The sequence below is a fragment of the Saccopteryx leptura genome, chromosome 1 (genome assembly GCF_036850995.1).
Source record: "Saccopteryx leptura isolate mSacLep1 chromosome 1, mSacLep1_pri_phased_curated, whole genome shotgun sequence".
In the NCBI taxonomy this organism is placed as follows: domain Eukaryota; kingdom Metazoa; phylum Chordata; class Mammalia; order Chiroptera; family Emballonuridae; genus Saccopteryx; species Saccopteryx leptura.
This window is the reverse complement of record NC_089503.1, coordinates 247,706,851-247,722,958: the sequence shown is the minus strand read 5'-3', so window position 1 is coordinate 247,722,958 and position 16,108 is coordinate 247,706,851. Positions and strand designations below refer to the sequence as shown.

General features: G+C 45.2%; 1 protein-coding gene across 5 annotated transcripts in view; it reads right to left on the bottom strand.

The window, feature by feature from the left end:
* Positions 1-16,108, bottom strand: part of UHRF1 (ubiquitin like with PHD and ring finger domains 1) — a 49,252-nt gene that overhangs the window by 5,128 nt on the left and 28,016 nt on the right. For all 5 annotated transcript variants that reach the window (XM_066344794.1, XM_066344792.1, XM_066344793.1 and 2 more), the window contains exons 6-15: positions 13,513-13,613; positions 13,213-13,399; positions 12,403-12,526; positions 12,197-12,304; positions 11,817-11,921; positions 10,743-10,849; positions 7,752-7,914; positions 7,535-7,672; positions 4,975-5,131; positions 4,741-4,898 (exon numbers count right to left, since the gene is read on the bottom strand). In XM_066344794.1, coding sequence (XP_066200891.1) covers positions 4,741-4,898; positions 4,975-5,131; positions 7,535-7,672; positions 7,752-7,914; positions 10,743-10,849; positions 11,817-11,921; positions 12,197-12,304; positions 12,403-12,526; positions 13,213-13,399; positions 13,513-13,613 — 1,348 coding nt within the window. The remainder of the gene's footprint in view (positions 1-4,740; positions 4,899-4,974; positions 5,132-7,534; positions 7,673-7,751; positions 7,915-10,742; positions 10,850-11,816; positions 11,922-12,196; positions 12,305-12,402; positions 12,527-13,212; positions 13,400-13,512; positions 13,614-16,108) is intronic.

The following is a 16,108-nucleotide window of genomic DNA, read 5'->3' as shown; positions in this document are numbered from 1 at the left end:
CCTATCCCAACAGACAGAAATGGTTGTGATCCCCATTTTAAGATGAGAAAGCAGGGGCTCAGATAAGTGTGGGCCTTGCCCAGGACCCGGTGATAGGCATAGCTGGTCAGGGTCACAGCCTCAACAGTGCTGAGTGGGACAACCAGTGCCAGGTCAAGAGCTGGCTTTATTAGCTATTATCTGAGAGTGTGGATCTGCATTGCTCAATAATTAGTGCTGAGCGACTTATTTGTGCCTCCAAGGCACCAGGGTCCAGCAGTGGATTAAACAGAAGAACCCTATGGAGCTATGAAGCTTGGAGCCCTGTGTGTGTGTGTGTGGGGGGGGGGGGGGGGGATAAAACACGGAAAGATTGAAAAGAGGAATGACACGAGGCTGGGAAGTACAGCAGGGAGCCTGGGAGGGGCCAGCCCAAAATGCAGGCAGTCAGAGAATACTCTTCAGAGAAGGTGACCTAAAGGAGGTATGGCTAATTAACCACAGCCCCAAAAATATCACATCTGAATCCCAGGATCTGTGTATATCCCTTCCATAGCAAAAGAAATTCTTCAGACAGGATTAAATTAAGGATCCTGAGATAGGGGGACTACATTAAACTAAAAAATTTGGTCCTGGCCAGTTGGCTCAGCAGTAGAGCGCCATTCCAGCATGTGGATGTCCCGGGTTCAGTTCCCAGTCGGAGCACACAGGAGAAGCACCCATCTGCTTCTCTACCACCCCCCCCTTCTTCTCCCCTCCCGCAGCCAAGGCTCAATTGGAGCAAGTTACCCCTAGTGCTGAGGATGGCTCCATGGCCTCTGCCTCAGGCACTAAAAAAAGGCTCCTGGTTGCAATGGAGCAAGGGCCCCAAATGGGCAGAGCATAGCCCCCTAATGGGCTTGCCGGGTGGGTCCCAGTTGGAGCGCCTGCTCAGGAGTCTGTCTCTGCCTTCCCTCTCTCACTAAAATTAAAACAATAAAACAAAATAAAATAAAAAGCTAAAAAAGTTTTTGCAGAGCAAAGGAAACCATCAACAAACAAAAAGACAACCTACCAAATGGAAGAAGATATTCACTGATGATACATTCGATGAGATTAATATCCAAAATATAAAGAACTCAGACAATTTAACATCAAAAAGACAAATATTCTGGTTTAAAAATGAACAGGGGACCTAAACAGACATTTCTCCAAAAAGGACACACAGGTGGCCAATAGAAATATCAAAAGATATTCAATGTCACTAATCATCACAGAAATGCAAATTAAAACCACAATGAGATATCACCTCAGAGTTGTCAGAATGGCTAATATCAATAAATCAACAGGCTGACACTCTTTGCTGGTCTCAGCCAGCCTGCACCCAGGCGTTTTTGAAATAAACTTTCTTTTTGGAACACACACACACACACACAATAAATAAATAAATAAATAAATAAAAGTGTTGGTGAGGGTGTGGAGAAAAAGGAACCTTCATGTACTGCTGGTAGGAATGCAGATTGGTGCAGCCACTATAAGAAAACAGTATGAAGGGTCCTCAAAAAATTTTAAAACTAGCCTGACCAGGCGGTTGCACAGGTTGCACAGTGGATAGAGCGTCAGACTGGGACGCGGGGGACCCAGGTTCGAAATCCTGCAGTCATCGGCTTGAGGGCGGATTCATATGGTTTGAGCAAGGTTCACCAGCTTGAGCCCAAGGTCACTGGCTTAAGCAAGGGGTCACTTGCTCTGCTGTAGCCCCCGCCCCAGTCTAGGCAAATATGAGAAAACAATCAATGAACAACTAAGGTGCCACAACAAAGAATTGATGCTTCTCATCACTCTCCCTTCCTGTCTGTCTGTCCCTATCTGTCTGTCTCTGTCTCTGTAACAAAAAAATAAAAAATTTTAAAAAAAATAATTTTTTTTTAAACTAAAATTACCATATGACCAAGCAATCCAACTTCTGGGTATTTATCAGAAGAAATCCAAAACTAATTCAAAAAGATATATGCATCCCTATATTCACTGAAGCAACATTTACAGTAGCCAAAATATGGAAGCAACCCAGTGTATATCGATAGGCAAATGGATAAAGAACATGTGGTACATACATACAACAGAATATTACTCAGCCAAAAAATAGAATGCAATCTTATCATTTGCAACAACACAGATAAACCTAGAGAGTTTTATGCTAAGTTGAATAAAACAAAAGACAAAAACCATGATTTCACTTATATGTGGAATCTATAAAGAACAAAATAGGCCCTGGCTGGTTTGCTCAGTGGATAGAACATTGACCAGACATACAGACATCCTGGGTTCAATCCCTGGTCAGGGCACACAGGTGAAGCGACCATCTGCTTCTCTCCCTCTTCCTCTCCCCCTTCTCTCCCTCTTTTCCTTCCACAGCCAGTGGCTCGATTGGTTAGAGCGTTGGTCCTGGGCACTGAGGATAGCTCGGTTGGTCCGAGCATCAGCCTCAGCTGCTGAGAACAGCTTAGTTGATTCGAGCATTGGCCCCAGACAAGGGTTGCTAGTGGATCCCAGTTGGAGTGCATGTGGGAGTCTGTCTCATTATCTCCCTTCCTCTCACTTAAAAAAGGAAGAGAAGGGGAAGGGGAAGAGGAAGGGGAAGGGGAAGGGGAAGGGGAAGGGGAAGGGGAAGGGGAAGGGGAAGGGGAAGGGGAAGGGGAAGGGGAAGAAAAGAAGGAAGGGTGGGAGGGAGGGAGCGAGGGAGGGAGGGAACAGAAACAAATTCATAGATACAGAGAACAGATTGATAGTTGCCAGATGTGAGGGAGTGGGAGGCCACATGAAAAGGTGAAGAGCATTAAGAAGTACAAATTGGAAGTTGCAAAATAGTCATGGGATATAAAGTTCAGCACAGAGAATATATTCAATATATTGTAATAACTATGTATGGTGCCAGGTGGGTACTAGACTTATCCAGGGGGACACTTCATAAGTTTATACATATGTCTAACCACTACACTGGACATCTGAAACTAATATAATACTAAATGCCAACTGTATCTGAAAAATAAATTTTAAAGAAAAGAAAAACTCTTTAGGATTTCTGACTCCCAGAACTGATAGACAATAACTGTTGTTTTGAGCCACCAGGACTATGCAGGGAGAGAGGACTGAGCTAGGAGGGCTGTAGAAGAATGTGCTCTAGGCAGAGGAGCTGACAATGAAATGACCAAGAGGAAGGGCCCAGGAGAAAAGGATGTCAGCAGATTGCACATGGTTTGGGTTTGAATCTGAGAGTGGGCCAAGGAGAATCAGCTCCCAGCAGGTGGGGACAGCAGCCAGAGGACAAGAAGCCACTCACCTGCAGTGACCTTTCAGTGTCACTCACCCCACACAGGGAATGAGGATCAAAAAAAGACAGCCTGGACTGATTAGGAGATGGCACAGTGGATAGAGCGTCAGACTGGGACTCAGAGAACCCAAGTTCGAAACCCCAAGGTCACCAGCTTGAGTGTGGGCTCACCAGCTTGAGTGTGCGGTTGCTGGCTTGAGCCCAAAGGTTGCTGGCTTGAACCTAAGGTCGCCTGCTTGAGCAAGCGGTCACTCGCTCTGTTGTAGGCTCCCAGTCAAGGGACATATGAGAAAGCAATCAATGAACAACTAACATGCTACAACGAAGAACTGATGCTTCTCATCTCTCTCCCTTCTTGTCTGTCTCTATCTGTCGCTCTTTCTCTCTCTCTCTCTCTCTCTCACACACACACACACACACACACACACACACACACACACACACACACGACAGCCTGGGCTGTAGGGAATACAAGGAAAAAAAAAACCGTCTGGGTTGGTGCTTCATTGGAAAGCGGAACACAATGATCATGTGACCCAGCATTCTCACGTCTGAGTACAGATAGCCCCAATTTACAGTGGTTTGACTTAACAATTTTTCAACTTTACAATGGTGTAAAAGTGATACCCATTCAGTAGAAACTGTACTTCAAATTCTGAATTTATATCTTGTCCCAGGCTAGTGATATGTGGTCTGATACTTAACCAAGGTACTGGGCAGCAGTAGCAAGAAAATTTGCCCAACTAGAGGCTAATGTGTGTGTTCTGTACACATTCACAGTGGGCTAGGCTAAGCTGTGATATTCAGTAGGTTGGATATATCAAATGCATGTGACTTCCGATGGATTTATTGGGACATAACCCTGTTGTAAATCAAGGAGCATCTATATATACCCAAGAGAACTGAAAGCAGAGATGAGAAGAGATGGTCGCATACCTGTGTTCACAACAGCATGATTCACAATGGCCGAAAGATAGAAACAACCCAAATGTCCATTGACAGATGATGGCTACACAAAATGTGGTTCATCCAACGAAATATTATTCAGCATTAAAAAGGACATTCTGACACCTGCTACAATATGGATAAACCCTGAGGACAGTACACTTATTTCAAAATAAGCCAGTCAGAAAAGAACAAATACTGTGTGATCCTACATACAGGAGGTCCCTAGAGGAGTCAGATCCATCGAGACAGAAAGTAGATGGTGGGTGTGTCAGGGTCTAGGGGAGGGAAATGGGAAGGTAATGTCTGTTGAGGACAGTTTCAATTTGGGAAGGTGAAAAAGTTCTGGAGATGGATGGTGGGGACTGTTGCGTGATGATGTGAATGTCTTTAATGCCACTGAGCTGTGCACTGAAAAATGGTTAGGACAGTATATTTTATCTCTATTTTGTTGCCATAAAAAGAAATGAGGGGAGAAGGTTGCTTAGGCCAGAGAGGGCACTCACCGGCCCATCTTTGAGGGACTTGAGGATCTCGGTCCACAACTTGGTGTTGCTCTGGTCCTCCTTGATGAAGCCTTTCTGCTGGGCCGTGAGGCTGTAAGGTTCCACCTTGGTTTTCTTGGGTGTCCTTCCCGGGGAACAGGCATCAGTCCTGCCACCTCCTAAGACAGAGGTGAGTAGTGAGGGCAGGCGAGCTTCTAGGGCACAAAGACGGGCTACCCCTGGAGAGACACCCACCTTCCGACTTGCTCTTCCGTTTGCCCTTCCTAGGGGACATTAAGCCCTCCTCTTCCTCTTCCTCCTCCTCCTCCTCTTCCACCTCTTCAGCCGCCCTCTTTCTGTTCTCTTTCTCCTTCTCTTTCTTGGCCAAGGCCTCAAGGTAGCCTTCTGGATACTGTGGGAGGGCAAAGGCAGGCCGTGAGAACAGACTGGAGCAGGGGGCCTCCTGGGTGACCCAGACTCCCAATGGCAGTTCCAGGGCCAGGAATTGTCCCACCCTGATACTTGCCACCCTGGCCCCACACTTCCTGCCACCTCCCATCTCCCCTTATCTCACTGTCACTCCCTCCCCAATCCCTACACCAGCCTTAAAATCCTGCCTGACGCAGGATAAGGTGGCGCAGGATAAGGTGGCGCAGTGGATAAGGCATCAACCTGAAATGCTGAGGTCACCAGTTCAAAACCCCGGGCTTGCCCAGTCAAGGCACATACAAGAAACAACTACTACAAGTTGATGCTTCCTGCTCCTCCCCCCCTTCTCTCTCTCCTCTCTCTAAAATTAATAAATACAATCTTTAAAACAAAACAAAGCAAAAAATACCTTAACACCTCTGCCTGACCAGTAGAGGCACAGTGGATGGAGCAGACTGGGGCCACTGAGATCCCTGGTTCGAAACCCCAAGGTCACTGGCTTGAGCAAGGGGTCACTGGCTCAACTGAAGCCCCCAGGTCAAGGCATATATGAGAAGCAATCAATGAACAACTAAGGTGTCGCAACTACGAGTTGATGCTTCCCATCTTTTTCCCTTCCTATTGTCTCTCACCCTACCCCTCTTTCTTGAAAACAAACAAACAAACAAAACAGAACAACCTTAACACTTTCTACCTGACAGACTCAGATCTGAGGCCTCCCTCACTCAACTCTGGAGCCTGGGGCATAATCACACACCACAGTTACCAGGAATGAAGAGCTAACCTGCCCCTGGCAGGGTAAGAATGATGCGTTAAGTGATAGTGCACATAAAATGCTTAGCAGCAGATCCAGCCAATACAGTATCTTATAATCTGGCCTGACCTGTGGTGGCGCAGTGGATAAAGTGTCGATCTGGAATGCTGAGGTCACAGTCTCAAAATCCTAGGCTTGCCCAGTCAAGGCACGCACAGGAAACAACTACTACAAGTTGATGCTTCCTGCTTCTTCCCCCTTTCTCTCTCTCTCTCTCTCCCCTCTCTCTAAAAATTAATAAATAAAAGATCTTAAAAAAAGTATCTTATAATCTTTATTATTTCCCTCAAGGAGTAGGCAAGCTTTCCTACAAAGTGTCAGGTGGTAAAAATATTTCCAGCTTTGTGGGGCTCCAAGCTCTGTTGTGGCCCAACATAGGCCTAAACGGGCAGGCAGACCCTATTTGTGAATGAGCAGATATGGTTGTGCACCCACAAAATTTCAATTGCAAATAACTGCCCCAGTGTCTTATCCTCTATCCAACCCTGTTTTGATGGCCCCTGGGCTCTAGGTCTGAACAGGTATGTCCAGATTATAACCCTATGTCTAACACACACACAGAGATGTCTGATTCTGAAATGTTTCAAGAAATCTCCAACCTTCTGGCTGGGTAGCTCAGTTGGTTGGAGCAATGTCCCAATACACCAAGGTTGCAGGTTCATTCCCCAATCAGGGAACATACAAGAATCAACCAATGAATACATAAATAAGTAGAACAACAAATCCATGTTCCTCTCTCTTTCTCTCTCCCTTCCTCTCTCTAAACCTCTAACCTTCTTTAAAGAAACACTAAATTGCAATGAAAACAAATCATAAATAAAAACCCTACTCCCACCCAAAGCTAATGTTCCTGTCCCACAGCTGTTTTTCTCCCTAGTTACTCAGCTTCTGAAATTACCCTTGGTGCACACAAAATGTTCAAAAGAACTCCTTGTGACCCTCCCCAGGAGGTAGCAGCTATCAGGCTCTCAATGACAATTAAGATTCCTTCCATAGTCCCAAAACAGTTATCAGCTGTTAAAGTACCTCACTATAATGAACAGAAAACACCATAATTATAGTGTCAAAAAGCCCTATTCTAACACAGGGTGAATTCTCAGGAGATGAAAGATCCCATTTCTGCAAAGAGGCACATGATGGCTGGGAAAGACCAATCCTCCATATCTTTACAATTGACTGCTCTATATTCTACAAATTTTGTTCGTTTGTTTCTGCCTTATTTGGGGGAGGAGGGGGCATCCAAGTTGATTTCAGATAAACCCATTTACAAACACAGCTACAATAAGAAGTCTGGATCTCAACTCTAAAACTATGAACACAAAAGCACAAACAGCAGCTGCCCACCCCAACATCCACTTGCCAAAGAAATGAAAGGAGGTAGACGCCAAGGTGTGGCCAGCTCAGTCCCTGGACATCATTTAGGATGAGAGAGAAACCAAGGAGAGCTTCAGGGCCAAGGTGGCTGATCACCCAGTCCTCCTTGGGGCTGCTCCTGCCATGATCCCCAGTGACCAACCAGAAGACAAGGCTTAAAGCAGGAATGCTGGCCAGGTGAACACAGCGTGGATGCACCTGCATGGTCAGCCCCAGCTTCTTGATCCGGTCCTTCCCTTCCTTTGTCCAGGGGCCGGGTTCACTGTCATCCCTCCGCAAGAGATAGCGCCACACCAGGAAGCCGGATTTCCCCTTCTCAGGCCAATACCTTACGACCTATGGGAAGTGCGAGCCACTGTCAGTGTCACCTGGGACTGAAGGTGGCCCCAGGGAGGGCACAGGGAGAACGTCTCACCTTGTAGATGCCATCGTACCGGTTGCCTTCAGTGGGGGCATATTTGCTGTGCTTGCGGCCCTTGACGTTGCGTACCACCCGAACCGGCTTCCCTGAGCGCCAGTCCTTGGCCTCGGCCCCTTTGCGGTCATTGATGGGGGCACTGCAGTTGAGAGCCAGTGCTCTGCAAGGAGAGCCGGGACCACAGGCCATAGGTTGGATTGTGATCCCCACAAAGAGAGGGCATCCTAACTCTTGAAACCTATGAATATGACTTTCTTTGGAAAGAGAGTGCTTACAGATAAAGTCAAGTTCAGAGGAGGTCAGAATGGATTGGGGGGGGGGGTGTCCTAAATCCAATGACTAATGTCCTTAGAAAAAAAATAAAATTGAGACACAGACACATAGGCGAGAACATCATGTAAAGGTGGAGGCAGAGATTGGAGTGATGCCACCACAAGCTAAGGTACACCACAGACTGCTGGCAGCCACCAGAAGCTGGAAGAGACAGGAAGAACCCTCCCACAGAAATTTTAGATGGAGCATGGCCCTGTGACACCCTGATTTTGACTTTGGGCTCCAGAAATATGCTAGAATAAGTGTTGTTTTTAAACCACCCAGTTTATGGTATTTCATTACTAGAGCCATCGGCAACTAGCACACTGTGTCAAGGAAAAACAGAGGCAGCAAACATAGGCTAGCCAGGTAGGTCTGTTCCGGCACAGGCACAGGGGCCTGGGACAAGCCAACCAGAGGTCAGGCTGAGCACTCTGACCTCTTTACTGGGTATGAAAGAAAAAAGGACTGCAACTATGCCATTCTTTTTAAGGTACAAACAGTACTTTTTAAATAAGTTTCTTAGTTTATGTCTAGTGAGTATCACTTAGTGCTAGCTTATGTGCAGTTCCTCATATTAAATGTTTTCTGAAAACATGATTTTTTTTTTTTTCATTTTTCTGAAGCTGGAAACAGGGAGAGACAGTCAGACAGACTCCCGCATGCGCCCGACCGGGATCCACCCGGCACGCCCACCATGGGGCGATGCTCTGCCCACCAGGGGAGCGATGCTCTGCCCATCCTGGGCGTCGCCATGTTGCGACCAGAGCCACTCTAGCGCCTGAGGCAGAGGCCACAGAGCCATCCCCAGCGCCCGGGCCATCTTTGCTCCAATGGAGCCTTGGCTGCGGGAGGGGAAGAGAGAGACAGAGAGGAAAGCGCGGCGGAGGGGTGGAGAAGCAAATGGGCGCTTCTCCTATGTGCCCTGGCCGGGAATCGAACCCGGGTCCTCCGCACGCTAGGCCGACGCTCTACCGCTGAGCCAACCGGCCAGGGCGAAAACATGATTTTTAACAACTACTCAAATTAAAATATTCCAGGTGATTCAGTGGATAGAGCACCACTCGGACATGTTGAGGACGCAGATTTGGATCCCTGGTCAGAGCACATACAAGAAGCAATCAAGGCCCTGGCCGGTTGGCTCAGCGGTAGAGCATCGGCCTGGCGTGCGGGGGACCCGGGTTCGATTCCCGGCCAGGGCACACAGGAGAAGCGCCCATTTGCTTCTCCACCCCCCCCCTCCTTCCTCTCTGTCTCTCTCTTCCCCTCCCGCAGCCAAGGCTCCATTGGAGCAAAGATGGCCGGGCGCTGGGGATGGCTCCTTGGCCTCTGCCCCAGGCGCTGAAGTGGCTCTGGTCGTGGCAGAGCGACGCCCCAGAGGGGCAGAGCATCGCCCCCTGGTGGGCAGAGCATCGCCCCTGGTGGGCATGCCAGGTGGATCCCGGTCGGGCGCATGCGGGAGTCTGTCTGACTGTCTCTCCCCGTTTCCAGCTTCAGAAAAATACAAAAAAAAAAAAAGAAAAAAAGAAAAAAAAAAGAAGCAATCAATATGTATCCCACGAAATGAAACAACTAAGTGGAACAGAGATGATGCTTCTCTCTCTCCCTCCCCACCTCCCAAATCAGTGAAAAAATTTTTAAAAAATTTTAATAAAATAACCACTAGACAAATAAATGTACAACCCTCTACTTTAAAAAAAAAAAAGGACATTTAGGTACTGATATTTCACTATTCTACATAATGGTATGATAAATATTACTATCCATAAGATTTTCCCCTCTCCATATCTCATACACACTTTCAAAGTAGAATTAAAGGGTTATAAAAGATCATTCTCAAGACCCTTCCAGAAAGAAGGTACCCATTTATATTCCTACCAATAAGGAAACACCAGTCTATGCCTTGGCATTTCTCAACATTTTAGAATTTTTGGCCAATTTCACAGGAGAAACAGAGTATTTCACCATCACTTCAATTTGTATTCTTTGAATTACTAAACTTGACCAATTTTTCATGGTCCCTGTAGATTTCCATTTCTTTTGTGAATGATCTGTATGTCCTTTTTCTATTAGTTTTTCCTATTGATTTGCAACAGCTCTTTACATAACAACTGTGTCATGTCTGTTGCAGACTTTCCCCCAAAGAGTCATCTGCCTTTTCATTATTTTTATAGGTTTTACTAATGCAATTTATAATATTTAGGTAATCAGATGTCTTTTCCTTTGAGTTTTATACTTTTTATGCTTAAAAACACTTTCCCCATCCTGCAATTGAGGGGTCAGCAAACTCTAGCCCACAGCTTGGTTTTTTAAATAAAGTTTTATTGGAACACAGCCAGGCTCATTCATTTACATATAAGTTCTGCAGATGTATTTGTGCTAAGATGGCAGAGCTGACTGACTACAACAGACTATGCAATGCAAAAAGGCAAAAGGATTTATTATCTCACCTCTTCACGGAAAAATTTAATGTATTGAATGGCTCACAAGTCATTAGACAGAGAAGGGAAGACGTGGATTTTCAGCCTCTATATGTACCCACATTTTTAATGGGAATTTAACTTCCTAGACATGACACCCCAAAACAAAACCAACCCCCTTCCCTGTGTAGCTGCCAGAGGATAGGGCAGAAGTGAGTCAGTGGAAAAAAAAAACACAGCATCTTTTTCTGCGAACCTGTTGGTGTTGGTGAGTTTCTGATCACAGGACTGTTCTGCAGTTCGTTTGTTGCCGGAAAGATCACGACCACCGCTACCAGTATAAGTGAACGAATTCCCATGGTCCTGAAATATAGAAGGGCAAGCTGAACCCTCCACAAAGAGGAAGAGAGACTCCACTGAAAATAAACCCAAAACACTCACTAGGATGTTGACTGTCAAAGAAACAAAATAGTGATGATGAGGATGTGGAGAAATTAGAACCCTGTGTACTGCTGGTGGGAATGGAAAATGGTGCAGCTGCTATGGAAAATGATATGAAAGTTCCTCAAAAAGTAAAATGTGATCCAGCAATTCCACTTCTGGGTCTGTCTATAACCCCAAAGAATTGAAAGCAGGCAATTTCAGAGACATCTGTACACTCATGTTCTTCACACTATCCAAGAAGCAAAAGCAATCCAGTGTCCATTGACAGATGAATGAATAAACACAATGTGGTCCATTCAGACAATGAAATATTATTCAGCCTTAAAAAGGAAGGAAATTTGGCCCTGGCCAGGTGTTCAATTGGTTGGGGTATCATCCAGAGATGCCATGGTTGCGTGTTCAATCCCTGGTCGGGACACATACAAGAGTCAACCAATGATGGCATGAATAAATTAAATAACAAATCAATGTTTCTCTCTCTCTCCTCTCCCTCTAAAATCAATTAAGAAAAAAATAGAAGGAAATTCTGCAATGTCACAATATGGATAAACCTTGAAGACATTATATTCAGTGAAATAAGCCAGTCACAAAAGGACAAATGCTGTGTGATTCCACTAATATAAGGTCGCTAGAAGAGTCAGATTTGTAGAAAAAGAAAGTAGATGATAGGAGTCAGGGCTAGGGGAAAGGGCTGGGAGATAGTGTTTAATGGGACAGAGTTTTAGTCTGGGAAGACAAGAAAGTTCTAGAGTTAAAGGGTGGTGATGGTTACACAACAGTGTGAGTGTATTTAGTATTACTGAGACATACACTTAAAAATGGTTAAAATGGTACACTTTATGTTATATGTATTTTACAACTAAAAAATAAAGCAACCCACACTCACCACATCATCCTCATACCCCCCGGCCAGAACCAGGGAGTATGCCCCATCATTGCTCCGGCCGTGGATGCCCGCCACATGAGGCCGATGGACCCCTGACTCACTGACCTGTGAAAACCACCGAGAAACAAATGGCACCTTCTGCACTGGCTGCCGTAGAAAAGCTCAAGCCCACCTGCCTTGCTGCTGCCTTCAGAGACAGGGGCCTGACCCTCCCCCAAATGCACCACACCTGTACCCTGAACCTCTCCCATGAATCTGGGCCACAGCACAGGAGGAGCTGGCTGGAATTCCAGCCACACCACCTGCTCGCGGGGTGGCCCTCTCCAGGCGAAGGGACTTCTGGAAAGCCTATTGGCCACACTCCATATGTTTACAGATACCTGGACTCTGAATCTCCACATGGTGCCCACGGGGATCCCTGGGATGGGTCCATAGTGGTTGGATGGAACGATGGTGCACTCCTTGGTACGCCCCACGCATGCCATGCCCTGTCCATTCCAGAAACAAGAGATGGAAGAGCAGTGTGAGTGAGCTCGGGAGGATGGGCAGGGCTACCCGGGCATATAGGGCAAAGGGGCCACCTCACCTTGCCCCAGTCCCGCTGTGAGGATGACGTGGCCGATGCCATCTTCGCCTTCTTCTTACTCTCTTTTAGCTTCTCCCCTGCCAGCACCACCTCGCTGGCATCATTTCGACACTCAGGGCAGTACCTGTGATAACACAGATGTCACTACCTGCCCTCACCCTGCCCTGCTCCTATTAGACCTGCAGACACAACCGGCTCCTTCCAGCTCCCTGCCATCCAAGCTCCCTGTGTTGTCCAAGATGGGGAACCTTTTAGATACAAATTCATTAAAATCAAGGAAGAAATCCAGTTCCTCGGTCACACATGCTATATCTGAAATGGCCAGCAGCCATGAGTGGTGAGTGGCAACTGTTGCAGACAGTGTAGAGTGAGAACCTTTCTGTCATCACAGAACATTTAACTGACGATGAGGTGTGGGAAATTCAATGGGTACCTCATTTTCCCCATCTCCATAAGGGGAGGTTGTGAACAGCTACCTCTGTTAATGGGTTAGATGAGACCAGAGCCTGGTGCCCCCACACCTTTCTGCCACGCCAGCGTTATCAGTCTGCATCAAGAGCATTATGGCCAACAGACCTGCTGCCAGGCAATGCCTAGATGCCCAGTTCTCGCTTCCCACCTGCAGTCTGAGGTCTAGCCCATACCTGGAACACAGGACGTTCTCTCACCCCCTTTCTCTCACTGTCCTTCATGGGGTTACTAGGTGACAGACGTTAGTGTCATTTCTTGGCACTCGCCAGTCCCCTATCCTGGATAGCTGAGCACCACAGCCCCAAGCCCATCTCTGGAGCATTTAAAGTATCCACTCACCACTCATCCTCCTTGGGAACACTGCTGAGAGGTGGGCAGAGGCAGTACGTGTGAAAGGCCATGTCACACTCATCACACAGGAGCTGCTTGTCAGGATCCTGCTTGCCCCCACATAGGTGGCAGGCACACACCCGGCAGGTCTTGCTCTGGTCATCCTTGCAATGCTTGCAGGAAGGCCCGCTCTTCCCTGGACACAGGAGCCGGGATCGGCTCAGACAGGGCCAGCCAAACAAAGAAGAAACAGGAGCCCCCACCCCACACCCAACATGGGAGACACAGAAGGGCAGAATCAGAACTCACTTCTCATTGGGTTTTCAACCATGGGGCTCCCCTCGCCTGGGCGCTCAATCTTGAAAACTTCATCCACGAAGATGACTCGACAGTCGTTGAGAGAATTATCCCTGTGAGGGATAAGTCATTAGAACACTCCACTTGGCCAGCCCTGCTGAGGCACCTTCAAGAGAACTTGGCCACCTAGCACATTCTCGGAACACCTGACCACCTCTAATGACATTAAATAAGAGGCTTCTCAGGGCCCTCATGCATTCATGTAGCTACTCCCCATGCCAATTCAAGTCTACTAAATCAAACACAAGATAAAAGAAAGCAGCATATAAAACAATTTCATTATGTGATACTTTGAGATAAGTTCTAACCTTCGGGCAACAGAGGAGGGTAAAGGGGATAAATGTCGATGAAGGGAGACTTGACTTGGGGTGGTGGATACACAATACAGTGTACAGATGATGTGCTATGGAACTGTACTCTTGAAGCCTGTATAATTTTGTTAACCAGTGTCACCCCAATAAATTCAATAAAATTTTTTTTTAGGGAAAAAAAAACTCTAAAGGTAAAATCTGATCAATTTGCTGCCATCAAAATACAAAAGCTTCTCTAAGTTAAAAATGATCCCCAGAGTCAGTCCCAATGTCTACATCCATAACATCCAACATAAGTGACAGCAAGCCACAAATACATGCAACATGGGTAGTTCCACATTTCCTAGTAATTGCATTCAAAAGTAAGAACAGATGAAATTAATGTATGTTTTATGTAACCCAATGTACACAAAATACTACTTTAATACATAATAATTAGTAAGGGATTATTAACAGCTTTTTTATAGTCTTTTTTAGCACTAAGTCTTCAAAATCCACTGTGCATTTCACATTCATGGCACATCTCAGTGGCCACATTTCAAGTGTCTGGTAGCACATGCGGCCCAGGGCTACAGAACCAGACAAGGTAGGCCCAGACCTATCTGCCAGTTCATAGGAAATGATGCCATGAGGGTACAAATGATAACATCTAGACCACAGAAGTTCCATGGGACAAACAGCCAGGTTCCCTCAAATAAATTGTTAAGAAAAATGGAATACAAGAGAAAAACAGGAAACCTAAAGATAAAAGATTTAAAACATATGTATCGACCTAACTGAAATCTGTGCACATTACTTAGATCCTGATCAAAGAAATGGTTTATAAAAAAGGGAGATAGTTGGAAGATTGACAATGACTGGATTTGTGGCTTTTCAAAAATTACTGTTAGGGGGAAAAAATTACTGTTAGGGGCCCTGGCCAGGTAGCTCAGTTGGTTAGAGCGTTGTCCCGAGATACCAAAGTTGTGAGTTCAATCCCTGGTCAGGGCACATACAGAATTAACCATTGACGACACGAATGAGTGGAACAAGTTTTCTCTCTCTCTCTCTCTCTCTAAAAATCAATAAATTTTTTAAAAATTACTGTTAGGTTGTAATAATAGCATTATAGCTACATTTCTTCAAGAGTATTCTTAGGTAATTATAGCTATATTTCTTCAAGAATAATTTTTAAGAACCATGTCCTAAAATATTTATAGATTAAATGACTGGGTGTGTAGAGTGGGGGTGGCAGCATTCTCAGATGAAGGAGAATGAAAAGAACTCACCAGCAGACCCACTCGCACAGAAGAATTAATGGGAGCTCTTCCCTTTAATAAGAAATTATAAAGGAAGTTACATAGAAAGTTTTAAAGGAAAGACCTTAGAACAAAGAGAAAGAAAACAGAGCAGAAAATGTGGGGACATACAAATAGATTATCCTCCTTAGGAGTTTCCTAAGTCATATGTGATGTCTGAAATAAAACTTCTAACACCATCCAATACACAAAACAGTAAGTGACTTAAAGGTACCTAAATTGAAAGATTTGCACACTTCACCCAAAGGACTAAAGTGACATTTACCATTATATGGTAAAATTCAGAAAATTACTAAGAAAACTATACAAAGCAACACACTCCAAGGACTAAAAATAGTCAAGATGAAATCCTAAACAATATTAAAGTAACCCCAAGGACAGAGAAAAAAAAACAGGAACAAGAAACAGAAAAAAAGAAAGAAAACAATAAAAATGACAGTCAACCCCTAAAATACCAATAATTATCTTAAATATAAATGGTCTACATATGCCAATTAAAAGACAAAGATCAGCAAAATGGATCAAAAAAATGACTCGATTATATGCTGTTTACAAGAAATTCACTTCAAATTCAAGTACATAGGTTGAAAGTGAAAGGCTAAAAAAGATATACCATGTTAACACTAACATTTTTTAAAAAGCAAGTATATTCAATACATACACACGTACACACACACATACACACACACACCCCAGCCCTTTGATGAAACAGACTTCAGAGCAAAGAAAATTACTAGAGACAAAAAGGGATGTTACATAATGATAAAAAGATTGATCAACCAGGAAGACATAACTATCCTAAATGTGTATACAACAAACAACAGTCTCTTAATTACGAAGCTCAAAGGAGAAATGGACAAATCCACAATGAGAGCTGAGGACTTCCAGTCATCAATTAGAAGTACTAGACAGAAAATCAGAGAGATTTAGAAGATGTGA